This window comes from Rutilus rutilus (genome assembly GCF_951802725.1).
Source record: "Rutilus rutilus genome assembly, chromosome: 3".
Classification (NCBI taxonomy): domain Eukaryota; kingdom Metazoa; phylum Chordata; class Actinopteri; order Cypriniformes; family Leuciscidae; genus Rutilus; species Rutilus rutilus.
In genome coordinates, this window is record NC_140211.1 from 50655557 (window position 1) to 50679309 (window position 23753).

A 23753-nucleotide genomic window follows, 5' to 3' on the forward strand; every position below is an offset into this window, starting at 1 on the left:
TTGATATTTTTTTGTTTTTGTAATTTTGTTTAACCAAAGCTTTTATTAAAAAAAAAAAAAAAACTTCTTCTAAGCAACAAAAGCATTTGAAATAAGCCAATAAATGTTTACTTTACTGCTGTTTTATACATCTATTAATCAACTGTCAAACTTCACATTGGTTCTCTAAACAGCATGAAGAACAAAACTGAGCAAAAAAAAATTCAACAAATTATACACAAAGCGAGCAACATAATACTGGGATGTTTCCACTATCAATCAATGAAATTGTCACTAACTGCTTTCAACAAAAAAAATAATTAACTATGTTGACTCCTCAAAAAAAATTAAGCTGTTCCAACTAATTTAGTTGGATTCCTGGAACCATAGCATAGCACATGCTAAATGTAACTTATTTAAGTAAGACATTACTGTTCAGAGTAGCCAAATCAATACCTTCATATCACCTCCCATAACCATAACCACAATCTCTATTCTTCAGCACAATGATAACCACAAAAACTTAAACATAACAGAAACACTTTTAAAGTTCAAATTTTCCATTGTTCCAATGAATTTCTTTCTTCTGCTGAAGACAAAAGAATATATTTTGAAGAATGTCCGTAACCAAATGGTTTATAGGCCCCATTGACTTCCATAGTACGGAAAAAATATACTATGGAAGTCAATGGGATCCATCAACTGTCTGGTTACCGGCATTCTTCAAAAGATCTTCTTTTGTGCTCAGCAGAAGAAAGAAACTCATACAGGGTTGGAACAACTTAAGGGCGATTTATTATAACAACTTATAATGATGACATCATTTTCTTTTTGAAGTGAACTAATCCTTTAATTGCATCATTTACTCTCTTTATCCACTCCAATGTAAACATGCTGGGAACTAGAAATCCACTGCCCAATTTTCAGTTAATAAGACGATTTGAATGATTTCATACAACTTCATTAAAAAAAAACATTAAAGCAGAAATTTCAGTTAAAATGACAATGATAATGATAATATTGTCAACAGGACTCATCAAAAATAATGCTTGCAACTTAAAAGGTTTAATTAAAACAATAAATTAGAATTTTTTAATTACAACCATACATTTAAGTAAGTTGTGTTAATAGTTTTACTCAAGTCAAAAATGAATGTAATGTGGCTGCATCAACCTACAGTAAATACATTAATTTATACCACCAAAACTACATTATATGGGTTAAATCAGGTAGAAATAGCTCTTTAAAGTAACTGCAGGTTACTACTTTTTGCATTGTGGCGTATAGTGAAATGCAAGCAAGAGTCCTAAAATGACAGCAGTGGATATGAGGAATATATTGTGAAAATGGCTTGCTGAACTGATCAAATATATACTGCTCACCTGGGCTCTCAAGACCCGTGGACACGACCTCCTCCACATTGCTACCGTTGAGGCTGGCTCTCATGATACGGTCCAGTGTGACATCTGACCAGAATACTAGCTCTTCGTTATGATGAAAGTCCAACGCAATGGCATTTTCCAGATTATTGAGTAACAACGTGTACTCAGCACGGTGCGGTAGAACTTGTCGGATGTCGATCCGATTTGCAAACAACAAAACCGGTTCTGGACCTGGGAAAAGAGAACATGAAAGTTGGACGACTCTGTTCCAAACCACCAATGTTTTGCTGATTTTATAATAGATATTCAGCCTCACCCAAAGCCTTGCAACTGCGTTTGTCAGGTCGAAGCTCATAACCTTGAACACACCAGCAGTGGAATCCTCCTCCTATGTTGGTACAGCCTTGACTACAATAACCTTCATCCGCACATTCATCAACATCTGGGTTCAGACACAGAAGCAGGAAAGATTAGAGAGGATGAAATACAAAACATGAATAACATTTATTGGTTTATTTATTTGTTAACATTTATTAGCCAGAAACATCCCTGGATTTCTCCACTTAAAGATCCAAATAAGCTGTAATAAGAGCAAACATTGCTCAGTGATATTGTTCGAAGCTGAATTAAAAAATTTCAATAGGGAGTTGATGTGTAAGAAGGTTCAGCCTCGCCTGTCCTGTCTCCGGAGATTGTCAAGCTTAATGTTGAAAGGTCCCTGATGACTTGGTTTTATAAATCTTATATCGAGTCTGTTTTAAAATTCCCAATGTTATGCTGGTATAGTGTGAAATAGTAACTGCTCTTTTAAAAATAGTTCATGCCAGTAGCAAGGTTTTATGTGTCCAGCAGTCACCCTACCAACCTGTATAATGGCCAGGTAGTGAGGAAAGCTTGATCTATTTTAATGGTTTGATCCCGCCCTCTTTATTACGAGTTTCAGCTTTTGCCCTCAGGATCTTGGTTCAGGTTATACTCTGTAACAGGTACAGACACTCATTCATTCCCACTGCTATTTCTATGTTAAATTTGGCTATGGGTGGAACAGGGTGTAGTAGGCAGAGGGGATTTTGTCTGTGGCTGTTGTTGTCGTGGATTATATGTTATTTCTTGATGGTGTTTCTAATTTATGTTATAAATTGTTTTGTTTGTATGCTGGCCTTGCTGCGATCAAAACTAAACTACCATATTTCTTACCCTCCTACGCTCAGTAATTCAGTGTTTATGTACTGTGAAGTCTTTGGCATGTTAGATTCTACTCCATAAAAGTTATTTATACCCTTGTATAAATAACCTCTTTAAATAAACTGTTTATCACTGTAAAGCTGCTTCGAAACATGAATCTGTATTGTATACATACAGCACTATAAAGTATTGTATATAGCACTATAAATAAAAGTGACTTGATTTTTTTTTCAGAAAGAAGTGCACTTAATTGTATTGAATGTGTACGTGTACTTTAAATCTTATAATTAAATTATGAAGAAAACAAAAAGAAGAAAAAATTGTACTTGCAGGAAATATATTAACGAAATAAAAGGCCACTTAAGTGTACTTGAAGAGAGCACACTTTCATGACTTTGTTTCTTAACACACTTAAGTACACTTTCAAAGTGTTATTAAAAAAATATGTAACAGTAAATTGTACTAAATAGCAACTTCATTACAAATGTTAAATACATTTATATACACTTTTTTGACCCACTTAAGTAGGCCTTAAGCACATCTTTAAATGCATTTCATAATTCTACTGTTTTTGAAATATTTCTAAAGTGTACAACATACACGTTTCAATAAAAAAGAAATGGCATTTAAGTATATTTTAGGTTAGCATAAATGCTTGCCAGTCATATTCGCCAGTACACTTTAAAAATATATTTTTTTAAAGTGTAGAATTATGAAATTACATATAAAGATGAGCTTAAGTCCTACTTAAGTCGGTCAAAAACACTCTAAAGTTCAACTAATTGCATTTAATATAAATTTAAACTACAATACATTTTCATTTAATTGCAATTAACAAATAATTGTAATTAAGTCTCCGAAAACATTACGTTCAGTTAGCACTTAAGTATATTCTTAAGTAGGGTATATTATTTCCTTAAGTAGTTTTTAAAAAGTATGCTAAACTACACTTCTATTGTGTGCCAAACATTGTTCTTTTGCCATTTATTGTAATTGCCATTCATTTTTATATGCACAAGGAGTCTGACAACAGACTGTGTGCTCCACAATGAGATCTAATCTCACTATCATCCAGTCTTTCTGGGATTAGATGAAGAAACAGAAAAATCTGAGAGAAACTACATCTATAAGAACTGTTGCAACATCTCCAAGACACTTGGAGAAATCCATCAAAATGAATGTATATAAACTGTACAAATATACAAGTGCATTATTCATATCATAAATCAGTTTATAAATCCTATGCAGAATTGATCCACATATAAGAGTCAAAAAATATATATTAGATATTTACCTATACCCGAAGAATAAAACACAGAGAATCCCGTTTAAAAGTTTACATCCCCTTGCTAAGAAACTTTCTTTTCTGCTGTCCTTTGTTTTTTCCCCTTGTCTATTGCTCACCTCTGCATGTCTTCCAATCCTGTGTTAATGTGTAGCCGGTGTGACAAGTGCACTGCACCAGACCTCGAGACATCTGGCATTTCTGTGAGCAACCTCCGTTGTTAACATTACAATTTGCTTCACTTGACTTGGAGCCTATAAACACACAGGCAAACATTTGAATGTTAACAAAGAGGGGGGAATGTGATGTTTTCAGTAGAACTACCACAGTTGTCTTATGTGAGATTTCACATGCGCTTGTCTGTTTGCATGCAATAGTGGATTTTTGTAGACTCACGGCAGTCCTGGAATGGATGTTCATCAGTCCCATCTTCACAGTCTTTGATGTCATTACAAACCTTACGCTGGCCAATACAGCGGCCATTCTCACACAGGAACTGATCCGACGCGCATGGAGGAGTTTCTAAGAAACCAGGGGAATGTAAAAAAGAAACTGAATAAGACAATAAAAAAGCAAGTAATGCAGCAAAGGTGATTGAGCAGATATTAGAAAATATTAAAGCTTTTTGTGCACATTGTCAAGATATAAGTGTCGACCATTTCAGAAAGCAAAACTAAGTATGCACAGCGTGTGAAAGTTTAATTCTTAACAACTCTCGTAATTTTTTTTTTTTTTTTTTTTGAAGTATAAATTATTTAAAAAAATACTTCTTAAAGATAATATAATATTAATGAAATAAAAGGCCACTTAAAATGCACAACATGTAAGATTTTTGGATTCAATTATCCAAAAACCACAAGAACAATGTTATATATTTTGTCAGAGACAATACTATTTTGTAGGGCTGCCCCGACTAAAGATTTTTCTAGTCGACTAGTAGTCGTATATTTAAGCCATTAGTCACCTAAATCGCACGTTTATATTAATTTAATTACTTAAATATATACTGGGAGGTTGGGGGCAGATTATGCCTATTCCGCACTCAAGTGCACACATAAAGCTTTCTGCAAAGCACTAGCAAAAATAAAGATTATGAATGTGTCGGGAAAAAAATAGCAATGAGCCCTTTTATTTATTTATTAAAAATAAACGAGGGTTTTCTGTTTTGGTCAAGTAAAACAGCACTGTGCTCCCCCACAATTTTAATTTGTCAAATAAAGAGGACTGTATGAGTAGTAGTTCAGCACTTGCGGCTATTTCTTTAGAATAAAATAGGGAAGGAGGCGGCAGAAACCGGAAAATGTTAAACGTAACTTAAGTGAAAAAGAAAAAATCATACACAAAACTAAAAGAGCAAAGTAAAACGTCCTAGGCTCTGGGCTCCGCCCTGCTTCATAAAACTGTAATACATTAACTTGTGCAGAAATCACATGAACATGATTTCTGCCTGAGTCCTGTCGGATTGCTTTACATCGGCTGTGGAGGTGAAGACAACGACTCCCATGATTCCACGCCAATTCACGGCATCATCAAGCTACGTCTTTGTTATTGTTCAGAATAAGCGACCTCTAGCAGCAAAACTTACATACTGCGCCTTAAAGAGTTCAAAAGTATGTGTTGGCTTTTATATTCCTCACCTGTCTTTTCACAGCCTTCTTCATCACTGCCATCAGAACAGTCATTTTCTCCATCACAGCGCCATGATAACCGCACACATCGACCAGACATACACCGGAACTGATCAGCCATGCACATCGATGTGCCTGACGGTTAGAAAGAGGCATGTGACACATGTGAAATACACTCACACACACAAATATTACAATAAAACAGTTACTCACTGCAGTTCTTTTCATCTGATTGGTCGTCGCAATCGTATTCTCCGTCACACCTCCAGCCTGCATTTATACACATGCCACTGCTGCACATGAACTCTGCAGAACGGCAGGGTTGGTGGGAGGCTGCGTTCACACACGCACAACACAAACACAAACAACCAAATCAGACATACGACACTAAATCATCATAAATCATCCTAAAACACAACTCCCATAAAAATTCTATTGAAACTTTTTTTGTCATCTATTTAAATATAGGCCTATATGCAATTACAAATTTGTAATGAAGTTGTAATTTAGTAATTAATTGCGATTTAAAATATATTAAAATGAAATGTAATATCAGTTAAAACGGTTTAGTAACATACTAAAGCACATGCAAAGTACTTGATTCAAAATAAGTGTACTTCTTTAAAGCATAACAAAAGATTATTAAACCAATGATTAAAATTTACTTAGTAATAATGTCACATTAAAAGTTTTACTTTAAAGTACGAGTACTTACCACTTAGTGACCTTTTATTTCATTAATATTATATTACCTGCAAGTACAGCTTTTAAAAATAGAAAGATTTGAAGTACACTACAAGTGCACATCCAGAAAAAGATTTGGTTTTATAATAAGGATTGTTTCATTAAAAATATTTTAGGTATATTTCATATTAAGTCCTACTTTAGGTGGGCCAAAAAGCAGCCAAGTACATTTGATATAAATTTAAACTACAATACATTTCATTTAATTACAATTACCATGCAATTAAGTGCCTGAAAACATTACATTCAGTTTGCACTTAAATGTATTATTACCCTAATAAGTATGCTAAAAAGTATTTCTTTTTCACAAGGGAATTATTTCTAATGATTGTGAGTAGAGAGTAAAAAGAGGCATTTCAAACAAAAGGAAGTTATAACAGAGTAAGAAAGAACGAATGATCCTCACAACAGTCAGACTCATCAGACCAGTCACCGCAGTCGTCATCTCCATCACAGTGGTAGATGTCCAGAATGCAACGACCATAAGCACACTGAAACTCCTCAACACTGCATGTGGCTGTCATCACATCAGATGCTGGAGAGAGGAATTATGTAACACGAGTTACACACCCACACACATGCACCATGAAAACAGTCCAACAAATCCCTCTGCACAGTTATTTGCAATAAATGAAAGAAAATCAAATATAACACAGAAAGAAATACTGGTCTCAAGCAGCAATAATTGGGATCCAAGCATGTACAGAAAATTTACCACAATTTAGCAGTTTTTGGTCAATAATGGCAAATTTCCTGTGACCAACCTCAGTTATGAGAATCTTTAAACCAAAAAAAAAAGCTTTCTCAGGATTCTGCAGAGTCTATGTGTACCTGGTTTTGTGAAATTTTATTAAGTTCAAGTCTGAATATTTTTTGGCTGGCATCTGCAAAATGATACTTTTTGTCAAGAACTTTTCTACACTATACATGCAGAGTTTTGGATGGCATACAGTGAGTAGAAAAATCTCAAATAACTAGAGAGATTTGACCTAACCGTACATTTTCTCTACAGCTCCACCAATAAGGAATGGATAGAATGGATGGCATGGCATGGGATGGATTGGATGGAATGGGATAGGATGGGATGGATGTTCATTTGACACATTAAGAAACTCAGAATCAACTTACGGCAATTCTCTTCATCAGTTCCATCTTTGCAGTCGGTGTCTCCATCACAGTACCAGTGTTCTGCGATGCAACTTCCATCAGAGCAGCGGAACTCTTTATCGGAGCACTTCCTCTTATCTGGACACACATACAAGTCATGCACAAAAAGGGTTTGAGATGTGCATATGGGACTGTACTGTACTACTATGAAGATTTCTCAGAGCCGAAATAAAAGCAAATGGAAATACAGCTGCAAGAACCAATTGTAAGAATAGGCAATGCATATAGATTGCAAGGTTATGAAGGATTTCTGGGCGGTAGCCATGTCTCTGGCCTTTGAGACAAATTTAGATGCTACAAAAAGGACCATTATTCATAGCTTTTGACAAATAGAGAGCTCATGAAATGTGTGACCCGCCAGTTTCAGGGCTGTTGTACACATAGCGAGTATCTTGTGCGGGGAAAATGCGCATGAACAGCATATTTTTATTTTGGTGTCTATATTTAAAGTTATAGCATTCACACTGGGAGCATGAGCTATGGGATGTTGTGTCCTACACGCAGAGACTTTTTTTGCCGTCTAGCTGCTCACGCTGTACTCATGCTTTGGTGTTTCCTCCGAGTAGGCAAGGGAGGCAGTGCCTCCTTAATAAATGATGGCGTATTATTATAAGACTAATTAAGTAGTAAACAACCTAGCCACTTAGTTGTCAAAGCTTTTTGTCATGTCAGAATCAAACTTCAAAAGGCCCTACTTTATATTGCATGTTTTTTTTATACCAGTAAAATGTGACAACATTAAGTGTAACTGGGAAATTAATTTACATTTGATTCATAAAAAAAAAAAAACTGAGGACTTTGCCGCCTCATTTCAGAACTCCAATGATGTTGTGTTTGTTTGCCATCCATATACACTACATGCAAATGACAATGTTCTCGATTACTCCCTCCTAAAACACTCTTTATAATTTGTGCCTGATATTAAAGACAATGATTAGAGCAGGCTCACATAAATATATTTTTTTAGCAGAGCTGCAGCTCTGACATGCATACTGTAGGACACATAACCAGTATGAGAAAACAACGTGACCATGTTCGCTTACGCCCCACTCACGGAGTGTGAAAAATCGATCATGCTATTGAATATATTGAATATGTTGGGTTGAATATTTTGGCCAACATTTTGGACCAAGTAAAAAGTCATGTTGCAGACCTTGAAGAACTGATTAGACAACCTTGTGTTGTAAAGTTCATCTGAATATTTTAATAGACTCACGACAAGAAAGCACAAGGTCTGAAGAGCTGTCATTGCTGCAAGGGGAGGAATCTTTAATGAACAGCGAGTCTGAAGAACACTGCATTTAATTAAAACGAAAAAAAGTCATTTATATATGAAACTTGTATGTTTTGTATTTAAATATATTTGTAATTACACATTTGTTATGGATTTGCAGTTTAGTACATTTAAAATATATTAACCTTCAATGTAATATCAAATAATACTACAGTTAAACATTATAAATTACTTCGTATGTGGTTCAGTAGTATGTTAGTCAACATCAATAAGTGTGCTTCTTTAAAGCACAACAAAAATATTAAAATAATAAATTAAAATGCACTTTAAAGTAAAACTTTTAATCAGACAGACATAGAAACCAACATTCATAGAGACCGACCGATCTATAGATAGACAGATAGAGACAATATTAAAAAGTGTTCTCTTTTCAAGTAAATTGAAGTGGTCTTTTATTTCAGAACATATCAGCAAGTATGTCTTTTTTAAATATACTTTAAAGATTTTAAGTACACTATACGTGCACATTCAATACAATTTAGTGCACTTAATTGAGATAGAAGAGCATAGTCTTCTCTTAAGGGTACGTTTACACGACAACGATATGCTAAAAATGGAGAAGTTTTTTCTTTTGAGTTTCCCGCGTATTGTCAAAGCGATCACCATTCACACGGATCCGCGAAAACGAATAAAAACACTGTATTCTGCTGCCAGGCCATTAGATGGTGATGAAACACTATAGATTGAACACGTAATACGTATGTGCATGACATCATCGTCTTCAGAAATTCGCGTTTTGTTGTTTGCACGGAGACCGTTTTCAAAAACTTGCACTTTGAAACCCGCTTTCAAAAGTTTGCGTTCTCAGGGACCACCTTTGTCGTGTAAATGAACGGCCAAAACGCATAAAAAGTCTTACGTTTTTAGTTAAAAATGGTGTCGTGTAAACAGCCCCTAAGTCTCAGGAAATTATTTATTGATGGTATAAACTTTTAAATGGTCTGTTCTGTTCTCTTCTGTCCCTTTTGCTCTATATTGCTCGTTCCTTTGTCCCCTGGCAGGTAAGCGATTAAGACCAGCTGGCCCCAATTACAATCAAGGACGACCTGTCTGTTGTGTTTGGTTAATAGGAGGAATAGGAGGAACGCATTAATGCCTGACACACACCACACAACTCTCCGGAGCATGTCTTTCTCCTACACCATATGTTAACTACCAACTTGTTGCTAAACTTATCTCTTTCCCCTACATTCATGGAAATTTCCATCATTTATTAGACACCGCTTCCCCGCCATTGACGGAAATTTCCGGCTTTCCGTATTTTCACTGTAATACGCTATTACACATTTTCCTCTAAGAGTACAGAATCTCCAGATCAAAAGACATGTGAAGAAGAAGCAGAAACAAGCGATATCATATGCAAGCAGATGCATGTGTATAATAACACAATCATCAACATTAAACAGCATATAAATCAAAACTGCCTAATGTTACAGAATGAAATGGACGAGGTATAGGACAAGCATTTCCATCTGATTAGCGTTCTGAATCCCATCTGCGTGTAGTCTTTGACAAAAACACAATTTTTTCAGCGTTTTGCTTTTTTTAATGAAACTTACCCACATTCAAGTGTTGATAAAAGAAGAACGCACAGATAAAGTTTAAAAGCAGAGGGTGTGTTCTTTCTTTTTATATATTGCATGTTCATACAACCTGAAAATTGTATAGGGGCCATGAAAATTGTGTGCAAATGATCAAAAATGCTGGTGGTGGCTGGCAAATTCTTTTAAAAACGCTGGCGGTGAAAGATTTAATGCTGCTGTTTAAATTCTATGACTGGTTTTGTACGGTGTTTCTTCTCTTCCCCGGACCAAGGAGGGTGTAACACCTCCAAAATTCAAGACATGCTGAGACCAGAGGGTGCATCTGAAATCTGAATTATCTGAAACTGTCCGAGTAGTACATTTGAATTTGAACTAACTCTGTGGCCGTTAAAAAAGTATATTCTCTACAGTATGAATATGGGTAGTATGAATGAAATTCAGACGTACTACATCCATGTTGTTACGGTCACCTGACCTACCAGTGTCAGTTGCGTCACTTCACTGCCATTTATAAATCCCCTCCAGTAGCCTTATGGGATAGTAAAGTGTCCATCGAATGCGCACTTTCAGAATCTCACCAAAAGTGGTAAGTCATCCAGATACTTTTCGCCTACAGTTTTTAAAAAAAAATTTCTACTACAGTATGTATTCGGACTCTAGTGGTGCTGTTTTTCTGCATACTATATACTAGGGAAGTATTCAATTTAGGATGTAGCGCAAGTTTTACAAATCATCCATAAAGAAGTATAAAGGAACTCACCACACTGCTCGTCACTGTTGTCTCCACAGTCATTGTCTCCATCACAGTACCACAGGCTGCGGATACAGTATCCATTCTGACAATGGAACTCATCTTCCTCACATTCTCTTGGTGCTGCTCAAAAACAAAAACCATATGAGACAGATATTAAATAAATGTCAGCAATGGGTTCACATAGATCAAAAATATGAACTGTTTTCCACAAAACAAAGTCACTTCGTTCAGTTTAAGTAGGGCCCTATGATTTCCGCAAGGAGGAAAACGTGGACTGAATCGCAGAAATTCAGAATTGCAGTTCTTTTTTTGTGAATATCACACATTTATTAGGGAGTATCACATTTTCCATGTTTTAATTTTAACAGTAAACCTCTTATGGAGCACTGTTTGCCAAAAAAAAAGTATCAATTAATAAAAGGATTAAAATGTTACATTTTAATTTAATTGCATTTTAAAATATTTAATAAAATATTTCTTAGGGCCACATTATTGTAAATAAATGTTAATACATTATTCCATTTTTTTTAATGAACAATTGGCTATACATGATTTTTTGAATATTAAAATGTAATTAGATAATCAATTTCAAAAGGCCCTAAAAATGTATTTTTTGTTCAAATTTTAATTTGTTAAATTGTATAAGTTTCATGACTTTAACTAGACATACTTTTGATAACTAAAATTTAATTTAACCATTAAAACCAGGCCAATCCAGAACAATTCTAAATGAGAAAAAAAAGGAATATGGGAAAAAATGTATTATTTCATAGGGCCCTACATTAACTATTAAACTTGTGCTCCTCTGTGCTACAGAAAAATATAGCAACACTCTGCAGCTACACAATCCAGTGCACTGGTGGCGCTCACATCATTTTATTGACACAGCAGCATTAAAATGTGATGCTGCTTGTATTTACACCACCCAACGCGCCAGACAGATCGACACCAGACACAAGTGTATTTCTGCACCGCTGCACTTTTTCCTCGCCATACAAAACAAAACAATATCAAACTGCATCAAAGCACGCTGGAAAAGTGTGGGGGGGGAATTCTGATTGAAATACATTTCCCCCCCACTCCCTGTTTAAAACATGTTTCACATTACAGTATTTTATCTTTATGTAAAAATTTTCATATTTATTACTGAACCTTTTTATTATATTGCCCTGACAGTCTGTAGCAAAACGCATATAGTTAAAAACATACAAAAGGTCTTAAATTGCACAAAACTGCTTTTCTTCAACGTTAATCAAAATACACAGGACATGCAGTCTTACAGCAGTCTTTGTTCCATGTTTATTATATGCCACTAATTCACAGAGAACGATCACATCATGCCATTTAAATGATAACATAAAACAAAAGGACAGACAGAAGCCGAGAGAGAGATACTGAATGTAAGAGATAAGGCAGACATAGAGCAGTGTGGTGGAAAAGACTCTCACTTGTACAAAGCATGTCAATGAAAAATTCATGGAAAGCTTATGGCAGACAGACCCCCCATCATGAGAAGAGCCTCAAGAGTACAGCGCTGAGAAATATGGGTCAGATGCAAAGATGCTTCTGTTTTTCTCTCTCTGCCTCACACTCACAGATAGACATACTGTTCCTTTATACACACATACATACATACACACGCATACATACAGCTGCTGCCTGAACTGAGGTGTCAAATCGAAAAATTTTGTCAAAACGCTATTTATTGTTTGACTTTCGTGATAAAATGGAAAGAATTTGAAAGCTGAGACTTCGTTTCTTATCAGAAGTAACAACGCTCTTATTATTGGGTGGGAGGTGCGCTACAAATAATGTGTGGGGTGGGGAAAACAGTGGACCTGGCAACCCACATCATTTAGGCTGCATTTACACTGCAAGTCTTAATGCACAGATCCGATTTTCTGGCCCGCCTGTTTACACTCACTTTAGACAGGTGGGTATCCGAAATCTGTGTTTACATTAATTCCCGGTCAATCTGATTTTCGGTGATGGTTTTACTGTCCACATGGCACACCCTGGTTTTTAATGGCCGTGCTATTAAAATGATTTATATCATTCATGTTGGGTGGTCATGATTATTTTCCAGCATGGACAAGATAACAGCTGTCATGACTCTGAAATGAAATGACTCTGACTCATGAAATCTGACGGAACAGATATATATAGTCCGGAAATAATTTTCGTTTATCTACAGCTCAGATCTATAATTCTGAAGTGAAATAAAGTAGCCCTGTAATATATTTTTTTAATGAATTCAAATTAATTAACCAGAGAGAGACAGCGAGCGCGAGAGAGCGAGAGAGAGAGAGAGAGAGAGAGAGAGAGAGAGAGAGAGAGAGAGAGAGAGAGAGAGAGAGAGAGAGAGAGAGAGAGAGAGAGAGAGAGAGAGAGAGAGATACCCAATAATGAAGCTTATTGGTTTAATTGCAGCGAAGTTATCACCTCATTGCTGAGAAAATAATGTAGGTTTCAGTAGTGAAGTTGTTTTATTTATAGAAGTCACGGGCAGCTCCTGAATATTTCTGTGTTCGCACAATTTCTTTTCTTTACAAAGATAAATATAAAAGTTCCCACCTCAATAAAAAGGCACGCCTGCCTCATAATACAACATTAAAAAGCCATCTTTATGAATAAATGTGTCGTCCTCGCCTTGTAGTGGCTTGGAATTCAGAGGGGAATTGGATATGCATTTAGACGGAGGTCGGATGTCCAGATATCGGATCTGTATCTGATTTAAAACCACATTTGGAAGTGGCTCAGATCGTATACAAAAAAAAAAAAAAAATCGGATCTCGTGCAGATTTTTGTGTTTACACGTGTGCGACAAATTCCGATCTGTGTCAGATGTGAGTAAAAGATTGGATTTTGTTTCAGTGTAAACGCAGCCTTATGATGTAGGGAAAAAAAATAACCACATTGGTTTCCCCGCTCGCAGCAACTTTCATTTTTACCACAGATATTTTGCGCCAATTTCCCAGAATGTGACGATTTTGTTCTCTTGAACACGTGATTTGGAAACGCTGCTTTAGTTGTATGTTGTATGCTATATTCCAATTTTGTGCACAAATTAAATTCCCTAATTTGAATGGAAACGTAATAGTGAACATCTTTGAACTTCAAAAGGAAACAAAAGCTCTCATAAAATACTTATAGTATAATTATTTTATGATAGAACTGCTGCTCTCATTCACTCATGAATGAACACAGGAGGGGACATGCTGAGGTCAAGATCACTAAATAATAAATGTCCTTTCAGTTTGTTTCTCACCAAAATAATGTGCTTTCAGAACACCAGAATATACAGCATGAGGTCTAAATCATTTTATTTTTCCAAACGTTCTCTTTTTGTGCCCCACAGAAGAAAGAAGGTCGAAACGTTTTGAATTGAATACGTCTATGATTAAATGACTGAATAAAATACCCAGTAAAAACCTTGTCCATTGGAAGTAATACAGGGAGAGGCTTTGGGTGGCCTGGAGAGGCCTCCTGATTTATGGGTTACACTCTGGTTAAAAGTGGACAAACACCTAAAAACACCTAAAAAAGTAACCCTTTTCCCCCCAGTAAAAATATATAAAAGTAATATTTGTTCAATTATTTTTTATTTTGAGGGAATTTGATGGCACTAAGTAATAATAATGCAATAATTATCATAAATTTGTTTCCACAGGTTTTACAATACAATTAATCCATACAATTTTTTCTTTTCTTTTTTAGTATGATTATTTTTCAATAAATGCCTTCATTGCTGTGTGCTATTCTGAATTGAAGATTGTACAGGCAAAACATTTTTTACATTTTTTTTATTTTCCATTCATTTCTCCGGTGGTCATTTTTAACAGAGGAGTAGAGTTTTCTTTTTTTTTAGGACCATTTAACATTTTTGAATTAGGTCCACAATTTTTGTGAGTTTGTGTTCACATAGCAAGTGCCACAAAAGTCACCAAGTGTCATACATACCATTCCAATGAAATAAAATATTTTTGTAAAAAATGTAAATGTTACATTTTTCGGTCAAAATTTAAACATGCCGTTTTAAATGAATTAAATATACTTGAACTGTTTAAAGTGTAAGTTGCAGGTTAACCACCACAGCCAATAAATGTGTAAATTAAAGTGCTCTATATGTATATATTTAATTATTTCTGTCTTAAAATGCGTTAAAATAACATTTTTTGGGGTTTCTTCAAAGGTAGCGCGTTTTTTCAGTTACTGGGTGATGACGTCATAAGAGGAACTCGCAACCCATACTCTGCTAGATTCCTACTATATTATGGCTATTTGGAGAACGACTGAGGATGTGGGAAACCATCAAATTCTTTATGGACGACAGCCATACAATTTTTAACTGGTCAGGCGTGAGAGAGGGGAGCCATGGCACTCAAAGAGTTATTAATGCTTGGTGTGAGGAGAATTAATTAGTGGAGGGTTGGCTTGGTGTCCAGGTCATGTAGAATAGCAAGGAGGGACAACGACTGAAGACATTATTTACTTACAGTACATGGTGGTGTCAGTCAAAATCAGAGCTGTAGAGATGCACACACTGCACAGGCATCAATCGCGAGTCTCATCGACGCCTCAAATGTCATGTAAGTTAACTTTATTAATACCCTTCCTCAATCCACGCATTATCAATTTCTCACGATTTAATTAGCGATGTTTATTGTCAGAAAAGAAAAAGAGAGATCGATGTCCCCATCACTGTGTTTGTGTGGGTGAATCAGCAGTGGAGAGTATGTGCTGCCGTGAGGTGAACGCGAACAGCTTGACCTGCGACCGGCTGATCTGACGTGCTTGAACCCGTTTGTTTTGCGATTAGCTTACTCTCATTTCAGGCTGGATCACGTTCCCCTTTTAGTCAGCACACACGAGCATGTTTACAATGGAGTTATTTTATTCATAATTTTTTTTATCAAATAAAACATACAACGAACTTTTCTGAAGTTATGTAAGGCGAATATAGCTGCTAGTGTACGGTAACTCTACTAGTGAGTTCCTCTTATGACGTCACGCCCCATCTAGTGGAAGGGAGCGGGAGCGGTTAAAACCACTGTTAAAAGTGCCAACTTTTCATATTATATCAGCATTTTGCTATAAAAAACAATGGTGGGCGGTTTTTATCTTTATGTTTAATAAACACATTGCATTACTTCGTGAAAAATTTAACCTGCAACTTACACTTTAAAATGTAAAATGTAGAATTGCAGTTCAGCACAGCATCACTGCATCAGTCTTGGAAAGAACAAACATCACCACCAAACAAACATTTTCTTTTATCTTTAAACTATAAAAAAAAGGATAAATATACTCACGACAGTCTTGTTCGTCGGAGTCATCCTCACAGTCATTGTCTCCATCACATAACCATGAGCGTCGGATGCATTTTCCATTGTCGCAGTGAAAGTCTAGAGGCGAGCACGTGGGCAAAACTGAAGGAATGAGATCAAATTAAGAACAATTAAAAAAGGCAAAAACATATTTCAACTTCTGACATTATGAACGATAAATAATTCTAAATTATGAAAATATGAATATTACTAGCTATAATCGTTGTTAATTGATGAATGTATAATACATTCGTTCATGAATTGGACTGATCCGACTACATCGGTTCTCGAGTCAACAATTCACTGATTCAAATGATTCGGTCAAAGCGAGTCTCCAGTTAACAATTCACTGAATTCATAAGTCTGACTCAAAATGAGGCAAAAACAGGAGATCCTTGGAGCTTGAGAGCGTGTGTGAATGATGGTGCGAAAAGTAAGTTATTAATGCAGAATTTTAGGATTAATTCTAGTAAATGTCAGTTTGCTCGTGAAATAATTCTGCTGTAAAAGGGCAAGCTGCTAAACCGTTCATAATTCATAATGATGTCAGACTTTTACTTTTTAATTTTTACTCAAGTACTTGAATTGTGTTTCACTGGTAAAAATGCAGAACATATTCTGTGATGGGTAGGTTTATGGGATTGAATATACAGTTTGTACAGTATTAAAAATCATTGTCCATGGAAAGTCCCAATAAAGCATAAATCCAACATGTTTATGTGTGTGTGTGTCCACTGTACACAAACAGTATACACTCCAGGGCAAAAAAAAAAAAAAGGCAAAAAAGGGCCAAGCCACAAATGGCAAAATATTGGTCTTAACCATTTTAATCACAAATCACTGGTCAGGAAATTAGCAAGAATTGCACAAATACTGTAGCTAAAGCACGGAATAGCCTTCCTCAACTTGCAGACAGCTTCTTACTGGTGGATGTTAATGGCTTTAAAGAGTTTGAGAAGTTGAAAAACATCTCCCAGTTTGTTTGAGTTTTATGTGAGACCAAATATTCACTATAGGGTTCAAATCTGGACTTTAACCAAGGCCAAAACATGAGCCTTATGGACTTGTTCTCAAGTCGCCACTTGGTTGTATTTGCATCTGATCATTCCGGTTTAGACAACTTTTCATTTGTGGGAAGCAAGCCATTCTGGGTTATTCTCATACACCAAAGCATTAAACGATTTTCACAGTGAAGTAGCTCACCAATAGCAACACAACAATGACACTTCCTCCATGCTTCACTGTGGTAGAGATCCATTTATTAGAATATTTCTCACCAGATTTTCGAAGACACGACTCTGGAGCATCACCATGCAACTCGTGTTTCATTGTGATTCATCATCACTCCGCAGACATCTGGCAAAAATCTTCATTCTGGCTTTGATGTTTTTCGGAGACATCAATGGCTTTTTACTTGAATTTTGCTAATTTCATGACCATGGTTAAGACAATTAAAAAGCTTAGCGTTTAGCCATTTTTTTGTTGCTTTTTTGCCCAGGAGTGTGTGTATAAAACAACCTGTACAGAAACCGTATATCTATATGCGTATATGTCCATTGAAATGTGTGTGCATGGTTATTTTACGCATGTCTGTGTGTGCCGTGTAGAAAGCTCTTCAGTCTTGTTCCTCATTAGGAATATGGAGGAAGAGACTCCTGAGTCTTTGTATTTTCAGGCTACAGTAGACTTTCCCTGAACGCAGCATTGATAAGAGGCCATTGCTAGGATGGTGAGGGTCTTTAATGATTTTCCTGGTGATTGTCCTGAACCTCCTGGAGTAAGTGTCCTGATGTGAGGGTAGAAGACCTCTATGGCCCTGTAAAGAGGGATACGCTCAGCTGAGCACATCACCCTCCACAGCGTCATTCAGCCCTGTCAGGTGCAGTTTGTGAACCAGGCATTGGTGCTGTTCAAAAAGATGCTTGCTATTGTGCTGTTGAAGAATGATGTCAGGGCCATCCTGAATTTTGCCTTTTGTGCCCCACTGTGAAACATTCCTTGTGAAAAAGAAGTGTCCTTAATTGTATTGAATGTGCACTTGTCGTACTCTTAAGTATATTTTTAATAAACTGTACTTGCAAATAACATAGAATTTTAAGAAATAAAAGGCCACTTAAGTGCACTTAAAGAGTGCACACTTTCATGACTTTCACTTAAACACACTTTTAAATAATGCTCTTTGTAATAAATGTCAAATAAAATGTTTTTATTTATTTTTTTGTTGTGTTTTAAAGAGCACTTATTTTGGTGTTGACTAACATATAAAACACATTTGATTCTAATTTCAACTGCTTTGTTTTATATTCAAAATTGCATTTAAATTTAATATATTTTAAATATACTAAATTGCAATTTCATCATTACATAACATATATGTTTTAAATATAAATTACATTTAAGTATTCTTTAGTTTACCATAAATCCTTGTCAGTACGTTCGCCATATTTCTAAGACAACCAAAGTAATTATGAAATTAGATATACTTAAGTCCTACTTAAGTGTCAAAAAACCCTCTAATGTTCAGTTAATTGCTTTTAATATAAATTCAATCTACAATAAACGTATGTATGATTTCACGTCAAGTGTCCGAAAACCTTACATTCAGTTCACACTAAGTAGAACATATTCTTTCAAAGTATATTATTTCGTTAATAAGTACTCTTTATAAAAAGTAAACTATCTTTTCCACAAGGGTTGTATACACATCCTAGACAAAGCTGCGCAACAACTGCATTATGTAGATCTGTTTGTCATATTTCACAAAAAAATTGACTTGATTTGACATGATTTCAGTCATGCTGAAGTATTTACATGACATTTTAAAAAGACAAATGATGGTTTTAGTCTGACAGAAATTGACTTTTAAAGTGCATGTAAATGCACTTTGTGATGTACAATCAATTTCAATTGTATTCAATTTGTACAACTCAATTGTACAATCAATTTTAATTGATTGTAGATAAATTCTCACTTAATCCTTGTGCTCCTTTGTTCTCTGTTTAAAAGAATCACGTCACTGTTTTAATTTGCAAATGTTTTAGACTGAATCGCAAACCAAATCAGAACAAGTTTGCAAACCCGTTTGACTAATAAATGGAAAAATCATTTGAAGTGTGCTCAATACTACAACAACTGAAAAAAGATATTCCAGCAAACATGTACTTGTACACTACCTTTCAAAATAACCTTTGTAGTCAAAGCAAAGCACTGAATAACATTTTGAATAAATGCATGTGTGTGTGTGTGTGTGTGTGTGTGTATCTGTTTTATGTTATTATATGATTATGTTATTGTATTCTCATGACCGTGCGTGGTAAAAGACTCACTGCAGCTGTCTTCATCACTGTGATCTCCGCAGTCATTGTCCCCGTCACACTGCCACTGCGCCGGGATGCATGTGCACTCGCCAAATGCACTGACCGCACAAGTGAAGTGATTTCTCCCACAGGAGCATTCGGCAGCACTTAAAACACCTGCGAAATACACAAACATATGAAGTCAGCTACTAAAGAGCATTTACTTAGTTCATTAGTCAGAAAATGTGAGTTGAGAAAAGGGTGTGTAGATTCAATGTGGGATATTCTATATATTTTTTGTATCTACGGTAACACTATACTTAAAGCCTTTCTATATAATCAGGACTTGACATTAACTTTTTTGCTCACCAGCCACTGTGGCTAGTGGTTTTCCAAAGTTACTAGCCACTCTGCATTTTCACTGGCCACAATTTGACCGATGCCATGGAGCAAAAAACAGCCATATAGACATTTTTAATATCTCATAATTAGGCGGCAGGTATATTAGGCCGCTGTCACTTTAACACCTGGTGCATGGATCCATTACACTGATACACATGTGTTTTCGTTCTCAAGACCTAAAAAAAACATATCACAACATTTATTTCCATCAAGAGGCGCATCAATTTTCTTGTATTGACAATGCAAGAGTCAAGCCCTCTGTAAAGTCTCCTTCAGCACATCCCAAAGACTTTCACTGAATTTAAGGCCTGGACTCAAAGGTGCTTATTCATGTGTTAAAATGATTCTTCATGCTCCCGCCTAACTTTTCTTTCACAATTGTCTGATAAATCTTGACATTGCCATCCTGTATGGTCATGATGTGTCGTCCTATATTGTTGTTTAAGAAATACAACACAGATACAATACAAGTGTACAAGCTTTCCTGTAGCTCAAACAGTAGAGCGTTGGCGCTTGCAACACCAAGGTCATGGGTTCGATTCCCAGGGAAAGCAAGAACTGATAAGAATGTAAATGTGTACCTTGAAATGCAATGTAAGCCGCTTTGGATAAATGCATAAATGTAAATGAAAAGCTACACACTCAATCAATTAGGGTTAGAAAAACATATAACATGATAGAAATGTAATAATCACTGCATTAATGATCAAATCATTGTCTCTTATGCATGTGCTTATTTAAATTCAAACATCGAATTATTTTTTAGCCAGGCAGAATTTGTGTGTGTGTTTATAAAAGACAGAAATAAGAATTGTCCTGTTTGATTTTAAAGTACTTCAAGGGTCTGAATTAGACATTTAATTCTAAATATTAAACAATTAAACACTTAGTTCCAAACTTTTTTGTCAATACAACAGTTATATGTTAGTTCACACTGTTATACTTAAAATGTGAGAGGAGTCCCAGAGTTGAAAGTTTGTGTCTGTAAAGACAAATTATAACATGCTGTGATAACTGCACTGTAATGCATCCATCCAGCAACAAATAATAATCCCAATTATCTTCAAAAAACACATCATTTTTCTTTTCCATTCAATTCAAAACCCCCGTCCTCTTGGTCTCTCACTGTCTAGCTGTCAGTCTGGGATCTGAAGTTCAAGAAAATGCAGAGGATTCACCAGGCACAAACAGCAGATCATTATCCTGTCTTAATCGCTGATTGCATCTTTCTATCTGGAAATGCAAAGAATGTTTGTGAGAATCACCACTGGCTTATGTTCCCAAAATCACATGAGGCAAATTATTTAACAAAATAAAGGTGACCCTTGTAATGTCACAGACAAAATAAACACTTTAAATCCAATACGGTGAATACAAGTTCATCTTGTTCCAACTAAAAATGACTATTACAATACTACTCTCAATAATGTGCTTCAACGCTTGCAATTTCTTCTAAACACAATCATTTAGGGAAGTGCCTTTAAATAACCATTCCAGCCCACCTCCCTTCATTCAAGTATGTGGTTCATCATGTATGTTTCATGCAAATAATGTACTCAGACCATTTGCATCTATTTGTTCCTCTGCTTCATCTCACTGTATTACAATATGCTTGCTTTGGACAGGATTATAAGAGAGTGACTGAGTGAAAAAAAAAAAAAAGTGTAGGGAATCAAGTAGTGAACTTGGCATGTAGAAGCACATGGTTCTGTGTTCCTTTTTGGCAAGCTTGAATAATTACAGCCCTTCTCTTGTGGGAGATCAAGTTATATATGCCATGTTTAGTCACTAAATGGAGCAAGACATTCATCATGTATGCTTTAAAGACTTGCCATTTCTCTTTAAAAGTCAAAAACTCCTTAATATCTTTAAAAACAGAGTAAACAACATCACTGATAAAATCTAAATATATTTTATATACATGGTCCCAAAGCAATCTGGGCGCTTGTAACAATATTTTAAAAGATGGCTGAAGCAGACTTTAATCACAACATTTGTACAAAAACACACTTATTATTTAAGGTGCAGCAAGCAATTTCTAAGAAAAAACGTTGACATTTGAAATGAACCCAAACTCCTCCCTTCCTTGCTCTGCCCCAAAAATGCACAAACCCGCAATGCAATAGTGGATGTCTCTTTATCATAGCTGAAGATGAAAGGAAAGAACAAAAAATGAACAACAAGCAAGAGTTCACAAGAAGCACATCAGCTCCAGACAAACAATGACACTCAAAACTGTCCTATTACTGTAGCTAACATCACAACACCAGCATATCATGGTTCTGTGAAACATAGCAAAACCAATGTTACTCACGTATGCAGCAGAAACAACCAAATCTCGGCATCCGTATTCAGGCCTTCCCGCTTCTGTCTTCTAATATTAACACAGATCCTAAAGCTCTTGCCTGATCATAACCCTTTTTTTTCCCAGTGAAATTCCTCTGACCTTTTCTTTTTTGTAATGTCTCTCAGCCATCTCTCTTTCTACAGTCCTTCTTCAAATCTCCCTCTTGCTCACTCTCTCTCCTCCCTCATCAGGAGTGGACACGCCCCCTACTTCTAATTAGCTACAAGTGTGTTGTGGAGCTCGGTCCCGATCCACTTTCAACAGCGTATCTCAAAGGTGCAAATTAAAAGCAATGAAGTTGTGCAAAAGTGTACCCACATATGTCCTAAAAAAGGTTATTTATGAATTTCCTTATTTTAGCTCAAAGAAGCTAAACGGGTAAAAATGTCTTTCTGTGAGTGAACATTATTTACATCCATGCATGCATACATATTTGGGCACTAAGAAATTAGCAACTTAGAAATTTTGTCGTCATATTTTAAAAGAGAGCTAAAATAGATTTTAAAAATCACAACATTTCCACAAAAATACATTTATTAGGTTTTAAATGATAAAACACTTAAATATATTAATTTAGTAGCATGCTTTTATCCTTTGCAATGCATTCAAGTTATACATTTATCAGTGTGACAACAAAATGACAACAATTAAATGAAGTGAAATTTATACTTGAAGTGTGCCTTAATTGGCCAAATATATATTTGTGGATACTGTTTTTCAGATCCATTTTAAGTCATTTTGAATAATTGATAAATGCAACAAATGCTTTTAAATCAATTAATTACGCTGCCTTTATTTCAAAAACTTTTTTTTTTTTCTGTGCTTAAATCCCAGCAAGCAACCATGGCATAAATTGTCCACATCCACTGATTTAGAGTCATTTTATAGTATTTCAGTAATAATTATGGTTTAGATTAGACTAAAACCAGTGGGTATGGGTATCTTTTATGCCAAAGCAGAAACCTGAAATAAACAGGTTAAGTGGGAGGATTCCCTGAATTCTTTGTCAATCTAAGATCATACCAACTAAATGCTTAATCATGAAAGAATGTTGTACTGCAGATTAGAAGACCGACTGAAGTTAAAAGCAATGAAGTTGTGCAAAGGTGCACCCACATATGCATTTCCTAAAAAATAAAAAAAAATCATTTATTAATTTCCTTATTTTTGCTCAAAACAGATAAATATAGCTAAGCTGAGGAGACCAATTAAGTGAGATCACTTATACAATAAAAGAGAAGCAGATTAGTCTGTACTCAAATTATCCAAAACATCATCTTTTCATTTTCCAGCTTTCCATCTCAATTCCTCCCTTCCATTTGCTGAAAACCCCTCACATCTGGAATCTCTTCTCTTCCCCCCTGTGGCATTGGTTGCTCTCCGTTACAGACACTGGCAACAAAAAATGCCAATACCTCA

The 23753-nt window shown here is 35.6% G+C and overlaps 1 protein-coding gene across 4 annotated transcripts in view; it reads right to left on the reverse strand.

Moving 5' to 3' along the window:
- Positions 1 to 23753, reverse strand: part of lrp4 (low density lipoprotein receptor-related protein 4) — a 92279-nt gene that overhangs the window by 33755 nt on the left and 34771 nt on the right. For all 4 annotated transcript variants that reach the window (XR_014626703.1, XM_084403872.1, XM_084403873.1 and 1 more), the window contains exons 2-12: positions 19616 to 19762; positions 16275 to 16391; positions 10969 to 11082; positions 7332 to 7448; positions 6610 to 6738; positions 5673 to 5792; positions 5469 to 5594; positions 4228 to 4353; positions 3951 to 4085; positions 1678 to 1803; positions 1362 to 1592 (exon numbers count right to left, since the gene is read on the reverse strand). Coding sequence is in view for 3 of the 4 variants with exons in the window: in XM_084403872.1 (XP_084259998.1) it covers positions 1362 to 1592; positions 1678 to 1803; positions 3951 to 4085; positions 4228 to 4353; positions 5469 to 5594; positions 5673 to 5792; positions 6610 to 6738; positions 7332 to 7448; positions 10969 to 11082; positions 16275 to 16391; positions 19616 to 19762 (1488 nt within the window). In the remaining variant the exon portion in view is untranslated. The remainder of the gene's footprint in view (positions 1 to 1361; positions 1593 to 1677; positions 1804 to 3950; positions 4086 to 4227; positions 4354 to 5468; positions 5595 to 5672; positions 5793 to 6609; positions 6739 to 7331; positions 7449 to 10968; positions 11083 to 16274; positions 16392 to 19615; positions 19763 to 23753) is intronic.